Genomic DNA, 12,083 nt, shown 5'->3' on the forward strand with positions numbered 1-12,083 from the left:
CATCTGTGGGTAAATAATAAAAGACGGCCCCCCCTTCATCTAAACATGATTTTTTTTTTTACAGTTGACAGCACATATATACAACATATGGCTATTTAATTGGTGCCTAGGCGACTGTTAAATGAAAATATATTGATAGGCACAATTTGGAGTCAAACTGTGTGTCAATATGGCAGCATCAACACAACAAGCGAGTCATGATTATATGAGTCATACATGTTCAAGCTGCTCTCAACCACATGATGGAAAGCTGTAATTGACTGTAATTCACAAATGTACGGATAGCTTGCTCCCATTGTGCCTGTTAGTCAGTGATGAAACTGTGGGAGGGACAGTTTGAAAAGCTCGGTGAAGTGTCGTACCACGTGGTGACAGCTGAAAGCCTTCATGACGGAGGCTTCGTTGAGGAACTCGATCCTCTCGCGCAGGCTGGCCGATTCATTGACCGTCTTGACGGCTACTTGTGTGTCTGGGTCTCCTTTGATGATGTCCTTGGCGATTCCCTCGTACACCATGCCGAAGGAGCCCTGACCCAGCTCTCTTAGCACCGTGATCTTGTCCCGGGGCACCTCCCACTCATCAGGAACATACACTACACAAAACAAGACACAGATCGCCATTTCGATGAAGGGAACCGTCGACAAATCATCATGTTGTGCTTTTAAATACAGAAAAAAAAAGCACAACATGTTGTAATTTTACAATCTTAGTAGTTGTGTGATTCTATTCTTACCATCATTGGTGCTGATGTACTCTGGGTTTGAGGAGGCGATAAGAGGTCCTGTCGGGCCTTCTGTTTGCCTGTAACACAACCACAGAAAGCATCTTAGACACTGAAAACTGTTATACAATGTGAACTTTCTCCAGTATGTTCCGCCCTTCTTGCAGAATCTGTCTTGTTTATTTGTCCTGTCACATACTCCTGATAGCTACTGGACTAAAAGGTATTCGAGTTAAACAACCTCTTCTTCAAGTCTCACTATAGGTTTATAAAGGAAACAAGTACCATTCCCTCTTTGACGTCATAGAGTGTAATCTGCTCGGTTTATATATCCAGCAGGGTGGATCATCCTGATAGGTCACATGCCGGTCCAAGATCTTACCTCTTTTTGAGGATCACAAAGACTCCACCTCCAACGAACAGCAGCAGGATGAAGCAGATGACTGGACCCATCACAATCCAAATTAAACCTGGATCAGCTGTAATAAACACAAAAGTCATTGGTGAGTTCACTTAGTATGAAAGACAGATCTGTATTTAAGAATATGAATATGTAAAACAGATGATATAGGCCTCGATTATTCAATATCTTATAATATTTCAGAACACTTATCTAAGCAGTTTATGAATTTATAGGTTTGTGTGAATAATGAATGACATGCAAGTTCAGTTAAATCAGACTTATAGCATCAGGTCTTACAACTGGGCATGAAGAAGTAAGTGGTTTCTGTAAAAGATCCATTTCCTGCCAAGGAGGTGGCGCGGACCCTCACGCTGTAGTTTCCAGGTTGCACGAGCGAAAGCTTTGTGCCACCTGATTTGAGGTAGGCGGGTCGTGACACACAAGCTGTGTGACTCTGGAAAAAAATAGAAAAACATTTCAGCACAAGATATCATGAGGAATAATGACAGGGAGCACAGATTAGCCTAAAGTCTTACCCAAATCAAAAACAATTTTTCTATCAAAGAAAGAGTTCCACAACAAAACTCCAAAGTATGAAGTGCGTTAGGAGATATGTTCTAGATATGTACTCCAATAAGAATCTTCAATAATACTCCTTCACCACCAATTTTATTAATCCAAATAAGAAATAACGCTTTGGTCCCGCTCAAAAATTTCATTAAAATTACAACAAAATAAACTGTACATCGAATGAACTATAACATTGTAGTTATATTTTTGGGGACGGATTTTAAAGAAGAAAAAACTGCAAAACTGTGTTAGAAAATTCCTGACTTTTAGCATGTTTGACAGTTAATCTCCAGTCAATCTGACACCTGCATAAAAAGCTTGGGTTTAGTCTTGCCGTATGCCACTACTGTGCAATAAACCAAATAATTCATTTGACCCTCTGTTTTGCTCTGAATGTCAGTTAACATTTATCCTGATCAGTTTGTTTCAGCTGCAGGGTGTGTTTGTCAGTGCTGCGTTTTCAGTGCAGTGCAGGAGACGTCGTCTGAGACGCCAGTTCATCCCTGCCACTGCATTAGTCTTCCTTCCTGCCTCTGTCACTATGGTAACAGAGCTGCTACTGGCTCCTAGGGTCAGGCAGTGCAGCAATGAATAGCAATGAGAGATGAATTCTCACATTTGCAGCAAGTAAACAACAACAACAACCCACACACGCACAAAATCACACTGTCAGAGACGAACACTTCTGTGCACAAACACACAGGAATAACAATACGCAAACACACACAGGGGTAGCATGGGGAGTTTGTAAACAAATATATCCCTTGTTCCTCTCTCCATATAAGGAATAGACAGACTTTTGAGTGTATACAGCAAACCTTTCCCGTCTGCCTCCACTTCCTAGAGTCTACCCAGATCACTCCTGGTTCTCTCTGCATTTTCATTCATGTTTTCTTATGCGCCTGTCTCTCGCCTCCTCACCCTGTTTTCCTGCATCCCCACTCTCTCAAAAGTTCGGGGATGTGTGGTACTGACCTCTGAGTCTCCGACCTTCCCGTAGAACACCTCATACAGAATGATGAGGCCGTTAGGGGAGCGAGGGGAATTCCATTTGATCAACACATAGGGAGGCTCGGCCGTCACTATCTCGTGGGTCACAAGGCCTGGGATGTCGTCTGCTTTCTCTGTAGGTACCATACATTAAAGACAAACACTGAGTGTGTGTGCAGTATAAAGCACTACATTTTCACATTGTTTCTAGTTGGCAACTTTTGTCCCAGATTGCTTCTAGAAGCATTTTTTTTGGATGCACATGTAACATGCATGCATATTTAAACAGTTTTGATCACCTATGGTCATTTCTATGCTTCATACATATGCTCATGTCACTGTGTGTGTTCTTGTAAGTCTGTCAGAAGCATTTATACTCAGGTACCAGTTGACAAAATGACCTCATTTGTTTCTTTAAGTTAAGTTTTCCTGTGTGAGATTTGTACTTGTTCTTACCCTCTGGCATGGTTCGAGCACTGACATAAGTAGCCATGCTGCAGCGTTTGAGGTCTGTCGCATGGTTGCAGGCCATGATCTCGATCTTATAACTGGTAAAGTGTTGCAGGTTGGAGATGACTGTTGACTCCTTTGAAGAGACCTTCAGCTCCACCTGAGCAGAAAAGACGAGAGAGATGTCATTGCTTTAACAGTCTCAGTGATTTCCTGTGCCATTCTGAGGCTAAACTGAACAGGAATCTCCCTTTCCTTACTTTTCCTCTTTGCGGTAGTGACAGAAACATAAAAATGTCATCTTCTTTCAATGTTTCAGAATGTAAATTAGAGGCGCACATAGTTAATTGCATTAAATAAAGTCAAAGTTGAAAGGAATTTATAGAAATGGAAATACATTCTTTCTCTCAGGGGAACGTTTTCACTCTGATTTTGAGAAACATGTTAAGAAGACCAGTATTGAGTTTAAATGTGTGTATTTAAACTGCAAATCTGGGATGGGGAACAGAAAAACGATCAGCACATACATCGGCAGGAGAATGACTAATGTGTAAAGTATAAAAATCTAAACTGTGTCAGACCTTGGATCCCTCCTCTTCCTCGTTTTCATCTTCAGGGGTGGATGTCGTGGAGCCGAAAGCCAGACTGGGTGCTGTGGTGAGGAAGAAAGAGGGCAGGGTGGCGTTGGCAACTCCCACTGAGCGCCGGCGACGAGACGGCCTGGACAAGCAGAGAAAAAGGTAAAGCAGTTAGCAACAGTTAGGTAAAACTCCACTGAAATCCTTATGAAGGTGGTGTTATTTAGAGTCCTCTAGCACGAACATCTCCCAGACCAGTCAGGATAAATGATCAACACAACAGTCAGAAGCCTTTTAATGTGAATTAGATCCTGGCAGATGGAGCAGTTTGTGTGGAGGAGGCCAGTGATGACCTCTGCCCACACTAACTTTACAGTGAGTAGCAAGTCTGACTGTATGACATTTATCCACAAATACCATCTAATGCCCTGCTGGAAGTGCTACCAACCCTCACCACTGGGTGGTGGCAACGAGCAGGTCCACGTCCTTCTCAGTGGTTATGAGTGTAGACCCACCACAAAGGCCTTGAAATTAAACCAACCAAGACACAGAAGACCTGCAGTGCACCTCTGTGTAAGGGCAGGAAGGATCACTGTCAATTCATTAGAAAAATATCCTCCTTACTTCCAAAATCACCACCATTAAGTGTCCTTGAGCAATACACTTCACCCCAAGCTGCTGCGGGTGAAGCCTCTCCTTCACTGTACACGGAAGTGTAGTTAATGTTGAACCGATACTTGCTCATGTAGAAGAAAAATATGAAGCTTCCTGCAATCCATTTGCGTGATGGAAAAAGAGAGCACGAGGAGTTCTTTGTGTACTACGGTGTGTGGAGCTGACCTTGGCTGATTCAACAGCACGGGTTCAAAATCCAGCCGAGGTGTGTGTGAGTTTGAGTGTTTGTGTGCGTCCAAATGGCGGTCTGCATGACTGAGCCCCTGACTTGCATGAATGATAATGGGCACAGTAATTACAGCGGACGGAGAGGCTGTGGGTGTTTGTGTGTGTGTGTGTGTGTGTGTGTGTGTCAGGGGAGAGTGTAGGGGCACGGCGACCCAGACAATCAGCACCTCCCACTCTGAGCCCCCAACAGTAGTGCCCTGTACAAAAACAAGTTTCTACATAAACCACACACACACACACACGCCCGAATGGACAAGACAGAGTTAGCACAGAGCTGTTTTGAGACGCACATCATGGTGGCTGGCACAAAAGAGGAGGGATTGAGTCTGGCTGGATCGACGGGCTCCAGTGTTGCTGCACGGCCAAAAACAGCAACTAACAAAGCAAGGAGCTCCTGTGGTGCTACACTCGGCTAAATGTACGGAATTATGAATGCACACAAGCTTTGTAAAACAAGCATAAAAGTTAATTAAAGCTGTGAGCTGTACAGTGAGTGACTTTAGAGTGGTCACTGTGACAAGAAAGATGCTGCAGCGTAAATTTAATAATGGATCGCTTACTTCAGCTTGTGTCAGTCGGTTTGAAACATTAATCAAGTTTAGATACATTTTAGCTAGTAGTGTGGAAGATCCCAGCTCTTTGAGTCTTGGGAAAAACATGCTCTGAAATATAACATTTCAAAAAATAAACTGCTAAGATTTGTTGGTCATGAATCGAACACTTAATTATAATCAGTGATGTGTACCTGCTCTCAAAGACTTCATTGTGGAGGTAGTTCTCAAAGGTCTTGCGATACTCTATCTCCTCCTGCTCCTTCTTTAGCTGGTTGTCAGTCTTGGGGCAGGCACAGCACCTGCCCCCTGAGGTGGGCTCGTCTGTGTGGTTCCACTTCTGCTCATCCTCACTGTCCAGGTGGGTCGGGGTACGAGACGGCAGCTTCATTCCTGGGGAGGAGAAATTGGCATGAGGGAAAGCCAGGCAAACAAATGTAAAGTGAGCAGCAGCTGATTTGCTTGCAAACAGTCACTTTGGGCAGATTTAAATGGGTCAACCTGTGGATACTGACCTTGTAGGCAGTAGTCGAACTTGTAGAGGTCGCTATCCTCGGACTGCTTACGGCAGATGACGCGGTAGTGGGTGATGTTGCCATTGGGACTGGTGGGAGGCTTCCACTTCAGGATGATTTGAGAGGAGGAGTTGGAGGAAGAGATGGGGTCCAGAGGCACAGAGGGTTCTGAGGGAAGTGGAGGAAGACGACGGTTAGGACTGTATTGGTGAAGTATGACCGAAGACAGATCGACTTTGTTCATTTGGGGAAAAAATGCACCCCCTCATTCATTCATGGAGAACTTGACACATTCACCAATTTTAACGTTGTTTAGATTTTTTCTCTTAGGTACAAGCGCAATTTTAGAGTGGTCGAAACCTGTTGTAGGAGTCAAGGGAAATTAGTCCAAAGTTAAGTGTTTCACTAATGGATTTAACTTTTCATTACTTTGAAGCAGTTTTGAGTTTGACAACTAAAAAAAAAATTGATTCTGCAATTCAAGTTATTGGCTAATACAATTCAAAATGTATTCATATAGCCTCAGATAACCCCAATAACTAAAAAATGATGCTATTGTATAACACTACAATATCAATATGACTTCAAAAGGAATTAAATGATTTGACTCCCTCTCAACCATTTCTTCTTTATTTTAGTGACAGTACGACTCTCAGGTGACAAGTTAACGTGATCAACAGCCCTGAGTTATTTTTCCCCCATTTCTTGGCTTCAGCGAGTTCCTTAATTTCAATGCAGACGCTGTTAAACATTAGAGATACAGTTATCTGGAGTTATGAGTGTTTGCTGAATAAGAGAAAACTAAGATAAGAACACGAAAATGTTCTTGTATGTGGTCCATTGCGTTTGGGTGAGACTAAATGTAAACCGTACCGAACCGTGTCTATTTCCTAGAAGAAACTCCACAGGGTACTTTTAACCAGAAAATGTGATTCTGTATATTTATCATCTAATTGTGAAGTCAGATATTATCAGTGAAAATTTCCATCAAATTGACTGCCAAAACTAAGCACAAAGTCTCTTAAAACACATTTACTAAACCTAACCAAACTTGTGTGTATTATTTTTATATTGTGTGACTCACTGGAGGCATTGGTGCGGACGTAGATGATCTCGCTCTTGGCTCCATGAACCTGGTGCTCGTCAGATGCAGATAGTTGGGTTTTGACCATAATGGCGTACTGGGTCCAGGGCTTCAATGGTCGGATCAGGTGCCCCGGATCAGCCGGCTTATTGCCGTCCGTGGAACGGGATGGAGGATCAACATCAGCAATCGCCCAGCTGTTGGAGCCACATGCATCCTGTCCATCAAACTCCGTCACATTCCTGTACGGCCTGGAGCAGATGGAAAGACAGAGGTCAGAGAACATGGATCAACAGCTTCAAACTAATTGTGAGCAGTATCAGTGGAGCGTATTTGGAAAGTTAAAGCAATACACTTTTTATATGGCTAATTTTAGTACAGGTCATTTAGGGAGCCAAACAATTCAGTGCTTTAAAGACTAAGTGTCATTTTGACTGGACCTGTGTCTCCCTGGATTTCACTTCAGCAATTGAAGTGATTTAACTACTGGAGTAATGCGTTGACTGCTGCAATCTGAACTAGATTGAGTCTTTCTATTGTTTGTTTGAGTACTGCAGCAAAGAGAGCATTACAGTAGTCTTAACATGGTTGAGTTGAATGCATCAACCAGCCTCTCAGAGTCAACTTGAGATTAAAATTCTCTACATTTACATGTTTTCAAGCAAGCAACAGCCGTACTGGTTAACTTTCAAATCTTGGTCCAAAATAACTGTGTTCTCTATGCTCAGGAGACAGTGATTCTAGGTGTGAAAACATTTCCTGACTCTCTCTTTTTAAATACAAGTAAGCTGTAAAAGAGTTCATGACATTCAGGAGTTGATATTGATACAGTTTACCAGCTTGCTTATAAGACTAAGACCTTCAGAAGACAGCTGTGTGTCATCTGCATATAATTTATGTGTTATGTGTTAAGCTACTGACAAACATAGGATGTCCCATCATTGATGTAGGAGGAAAACCAGATTAAACAGGACTTATTGGACCAACTGAATTTTGTCTCTCGATTTAAATATCATCGACAGTATCAAAGGCAGCAGTGGGAAGTGCCATGGTATGGGGATTTTTGTCAGATACTTACGCCTCTTTGTAGAGAACCATAAAGCCCAGCAAGTCTCTGAAGTCCAAAGGCCAAAAGGGTTCCCACTTCAGCATAATAATAGTTGATGTGGTCTTGATCACGGTGAATTTCAGTAGCTTGGTCTCACCTAAGGGGTGAAACAAAAAATGCTCAGCACATACCTTTGGTAAAAGACAAAAAATATGCTTCCCTGAAGGAAGGCTGTCTATGTAGATACAGTATTTTATTTCATCCAACACTTGGCTGTTATGATTTGTTCAAGCTGCTCTGCATTACATTTACCGACGACATTATGCATGAGGAGTATGTTCCAGTGCAATAGTATACTTCAAAACATACGCAAGTGGATGATCGATGTACTCTCATCCTTAAGAGCTAAAAGGAGCAATCTTGAGGTAGTTAAAATAAAGTATTAGGAAAATATTTTTCTATTAGATTGAAATATAAAAAAGGTATTTCTGTTTGTACTACTATCCCAAAGAAATCTAGAGCAGATTAAGAACATTAAAACAAATGTTATCAGTAAGGTTGTGAACATCAGATGACAATCTCAAGTCTGACGTTCTGGTCATCTTACAGGAAGCTTGGTCCCCGTTGGTGCGTACGGCGATGTCATTCTTTTGGTTGTGCTCCTTGGTTCCCGTCACCTCCTCCATCTTCCTGATTTCAGTCATGCAAAGTTTGGAGTTGTAGTGGAAGAACGTACGACCACGATGGATGGTCAGGTTGTGCTTGGACCAATCCCACAGCTCACGCAGGTTCTGGTTGTCCAGTGCATAGAAGGCGTAGACACTTAGAGAGACAGAGGGAAGGCAGATGAAGAATTAAACACTATGATTATATCTAAATGGAGAAGAGAGGAGAGGAGAAGACACTTACTCTCCCTCAAGATGCTCCCCCCTAATAATACGTAGTTTGCGGAGGAAGGACAGGGACACCAGGGCGTAGGCTCTGCGAACAGTCAGGAAGCCTGTGATTTCCTCAAGCTGGCCCAAGCTAGATTCCAATTCAGCTGCAATGTTATCTGCAAGGAGATGGACATTTGGTCATACAGGTAACTTAGTAGGTGATTGCAAAAAACATACAGATCCGTCATACGATCAGACAAACACACATTTGAATTGTACAGGTGGATACACACAGCAACACGGACTTAGAAACCTGAGCGACGGAGGGAGAAGGAGACAGACATAGTGTGAGAACCAGAGCCTCTACTGGAGGCCCAGCAGGCGGTGAGGTGTAGTAGTACTCACTCCCTCCTCGGATCTTGATGATCATGTTGCCGTGGAGAACAGTGCAGCCTCTCAAAGCCTGGGCTGAAGTTACAGAGTCAATTGTCTTATTTCCCACACACAGTTTGGGACACAGCCCTGCACATGGCGAACAGGTCAACCTACAGAGAGAGAGAGAGAGAGAGAGAGAGAGAGAGAGATGTACACAGATTAGAGACGTTAACACACTCACAGAAGAAAAAAAACTTGTATAACAATGCAGTAAATACTTGCTGATATGCTGGGAGGAGAACTCTTATTGAAGCAGATCAATACAGACTATCAAGAACATTATTGGCACTTAATCAAAATGGGTTTATTGGCCACGCTACATTCCAAAGCCACAAAAACTACAGAGACTGCAATGTTTCTGTGTGTAGATATCAGAAATGGAATGACGCATAATTGAATTGTATGAAGCAGGAATGCTGAGAGACGTACTGGTGGGACGTGAGTTGGGACCGGGGATGACAAGGCATTTTCAAACAAGAAGGCTGAATCTGTTAATGGAATTAAACTGACATATACTTATTCTAGTTGCTAGAATCTATTCTGAATTGTATATGCAGGCAGTCATCTGGCTTCATGCTTGAGTTTGTGTTGTGCTTATTCTTGTTTTTACCTCAAGGTCTGAATGTCGTCTGTCTTCAATATAAAGCAAATATAATAAAAATGCTCATTAAAAGCACATCCGTTTTTTGACTTCACTAAATATCAAATTAAAAAAAGACTGTCAGATAACCAAAATGGGAGCAAGAAGTATGAAATTTGTGATAGAACATCTAACTTAATATCAACAATACTGAACGTAAGGTTTCTCAAACTCATCATCTCAAATGAGAGACAATCCAACAGAGCCTTGCAATTCAATGAATGAGCTGAATGTATTCAGAGGTGAATCTGTATAATTCTCTCAATTAATTTGATAAGTCCCATAATGAATCCATAGGCTCTTAGCAGTGGAATTAGATTACGCAATCTCTCATCCACATCTGAGCCTCCTTCAGTTTTATTAGCACTGGGGGAAACATGAGAGCGCTTTCTCATCCTTTGCTTCAATTACTTCTGTCGCACATACAACACACACAAATGCACCAATCATAGACAACAGAAACAACATGACTGAAACACCAGCTGCAGTTCCCAACAGGCGTTCCCCTCTCTCAGCTCTCTGAGTGGCGTTCTCTCCCTGCAAACATGTGCATGTGCACGTAATCACAAGTACTGAGCAATGAGGCCTTGATGGTGCTGCGTTTCAGCAAATTCATTCACAAAAGGCAGGCCTTGTCTAGTGAAGCCGGGTACATGCCACTTCAAAAATAATGGATCCGATGATTCATTCATAAATGAGCACTGTTTTTTCTGAAGCCCTCTCTAAAGAACATAATCCTTTCCTTTAATTCCACTTCCAGCCTTGACACCCCTAACCACAAAGGTCTGCTTTAGATATAAACTAAAACACTGCATTTTTTTGGGTTGGTCTGCTCCAAAAACCTCAATTTGTCACTCCTAACACGACTGAGTGATGGCTTCCCCCACCCAACGTATTTTTAAGGGGGGTGCTCTGATGTGAGGTTGCTGTGCAACAGAAACAACAAGGTTGGGTCAGAATTATCTATTTTCCTGAAAATACATCCACAAATCAGAAGAGGGCTGGGGATGACACCGGTTCATTAGAATCAATTTTGACGCCGCCCAATCAGTGTTTCTAAACTCAAAGTAGAGGAGACAATGACATCAAACAGCCGCCTTAACAGGCACCTTTTCAAAGCAGCCCCTGAGCCCGGGGAACAGCTAACAAAGGATGCCGTTGTTCGCCGTGGGACCATGCGAGCTCTGCATGAACTGCCATTTGTAAGCTCACCCTGAGTTAATTCTATGTTTATGCAACTCTTATTATAATCCCCCTTTCCAGGAAGCATACACACACATTCAAAAAACACACAAATACACACAGTCCTACCAAAACCGTGCCCCTACCTTTCCCCCTAACAGCCAGGCCATGACATGGATGACATTCACCATGGTGATATGAAACACTCCCAGGGGTGTGGTTTTGGTCCTTGTCTGGACCCATTACACACCTGCCTTCTCTTAGATTCCATTTTATCAAGCTTAATAATTTACGTCAATCAGAGGCTAAATAATTGTTTACCCTCTATGACTTCTGGGTGAGCAGAAACACACTGTAATGATCTCTCAAAACAAGTCAGAAAAAATAGATATTCAGTGTCTCTCGTTCTTTCTCCCACATAGAAAAGGTAATGCTCTAGTTGCAGTGCAGAGAGAAAGAATGTTTTGGGCCGTTGTACTGAAAAACACAGACACACAGGCAGACAGTCTGGGTCCAATGGCAGCTCTTAAAGAGACAGTGTTTATCTGTCCGGCTGAACTCCATGACTCGGGCTCCAGGGTCTGCTAGAACCATCTGCAACAGAGGCCGCAGCTGACGCTCGGGTTTGGTTTTGGGCCCAGGGCTGGCGGAACCAGACCAAGCGCACGCATGCACACACACACACACACACACACACACACACACACACACACACACACACACACACACACACACACACACACACACACACACACACACACACACACACACACACTGCTGTACTACTGCTACAGCATCCAGGAAAGATGAGCAAACTGTATTCAGTAGATTTTAGGGACGGACGAATGTCAAGAGAGAACAGCTATCTTTCTGGAGAGACAGACGAAGACGGGGGGAAAAAAAGATATATAAGTGAAATATACATTGTAAACACAATATTTAAAGAGGTGCTTTTGTGTGATGACTCTTTGAGGAGAAATTCAGTTTTAACAATATGTCGAATAAATCAACTAATAGATTAGTGGACAAAAAAAATTGTGTAAATAAACTAAGAATTTCTTTGGTTGAGGACAGCTAATGCATACTAAACATCCAGACTTACATTACAGATACTTAAATTTGCATTATATACTAT

At 42.5% G+C, this 12,083-nt stretch overlaps 1 protein-coding gene across 1 annotated transcript in view; it reads right to left on the reverse strand.

Moving 5' to 3' along the window:
• insrb (insulin receptor b) overlaps nucleotides 1–12,083 on the reverse strand; it is a 72,153-nt gene that overhangs the window by 2,434 nt on the left and 57,636 nt on the right. Inside the window, exons 5-18 of the mRNA XM_054602274.1 lie at nucleotides 9,097–9,236; nucleotides 8,723–8,867; nucleotides 8,421–8,635; nucleotides 7,844–7,970; nucleotides 6,766–7,016; nucleotides 5,682–5,849; nucleotides 5,361–5,559; nucleotides 3,716–3,854; nucleotides 3,141–3,294; nucleotides 2,670–2,818; nucleotides 1,422–1,578; nucleotides 1,104–1,200; nucleotides 734–801; nucleotides 363–592 (exon numbers count right to left, since the gene is read on the reverse strand). Coding sequence (XP_054458249.1) covers nucleotides 363–592; nucleotides 734–801; nucleotides 1,104–1,200; nucleotides 1,422–1,578; nucleotides 2,670–2,818; nucleotides 3,141–3,294; nucleotides 3,716–3,854; nucleotides 5,361–5,559; nucleotides 5,682–5,849; nucleotides 6,766–7,016; nucleotides 7,844–7,970; nucleotides 8,421–8,635; nucleotides 8,723–8,867; nucleotides 9,097–9,236 — 2,239 coding nt within the window. The remainder of the gene's footprint in view (nucleotides 1–362; nucleotides 593–733; nucleotides 802–1,103; nucleotides 1,201–1,421; nucleotides 1,579–2,669; nucleotides 2,819–3,140; nucleotides 3,295–3,715; nucleotides 3,855–5,360; nucleotides 5,560–5,681; nucleotides 5,850–6,765; nucleotides 7,017–7,843; nucleotides 7,971–8,420; nucleotides 8,636–8,722; nucleotides 8,868–9,096; nucleotides 9,237–12,083) is intronic.

The sequence above is a fragment of the Anoplopoma fimbria genome, chromosome 8, assembly GCF_027596085.1.
Source record: "Anoplopoma fimbria isolate UVic2021 breed Golden Eagle Sablefish chromosome 8, Afim_UVic_2022, whole genome shotgun sequence".
Classification (NCBI taxonomy): Eukaryota; Metazoa; Chordata; class Actinopteri; order Perciformes; family Anoplopomatidae; genus Anoplopoma; species Anoplopoma fimbria.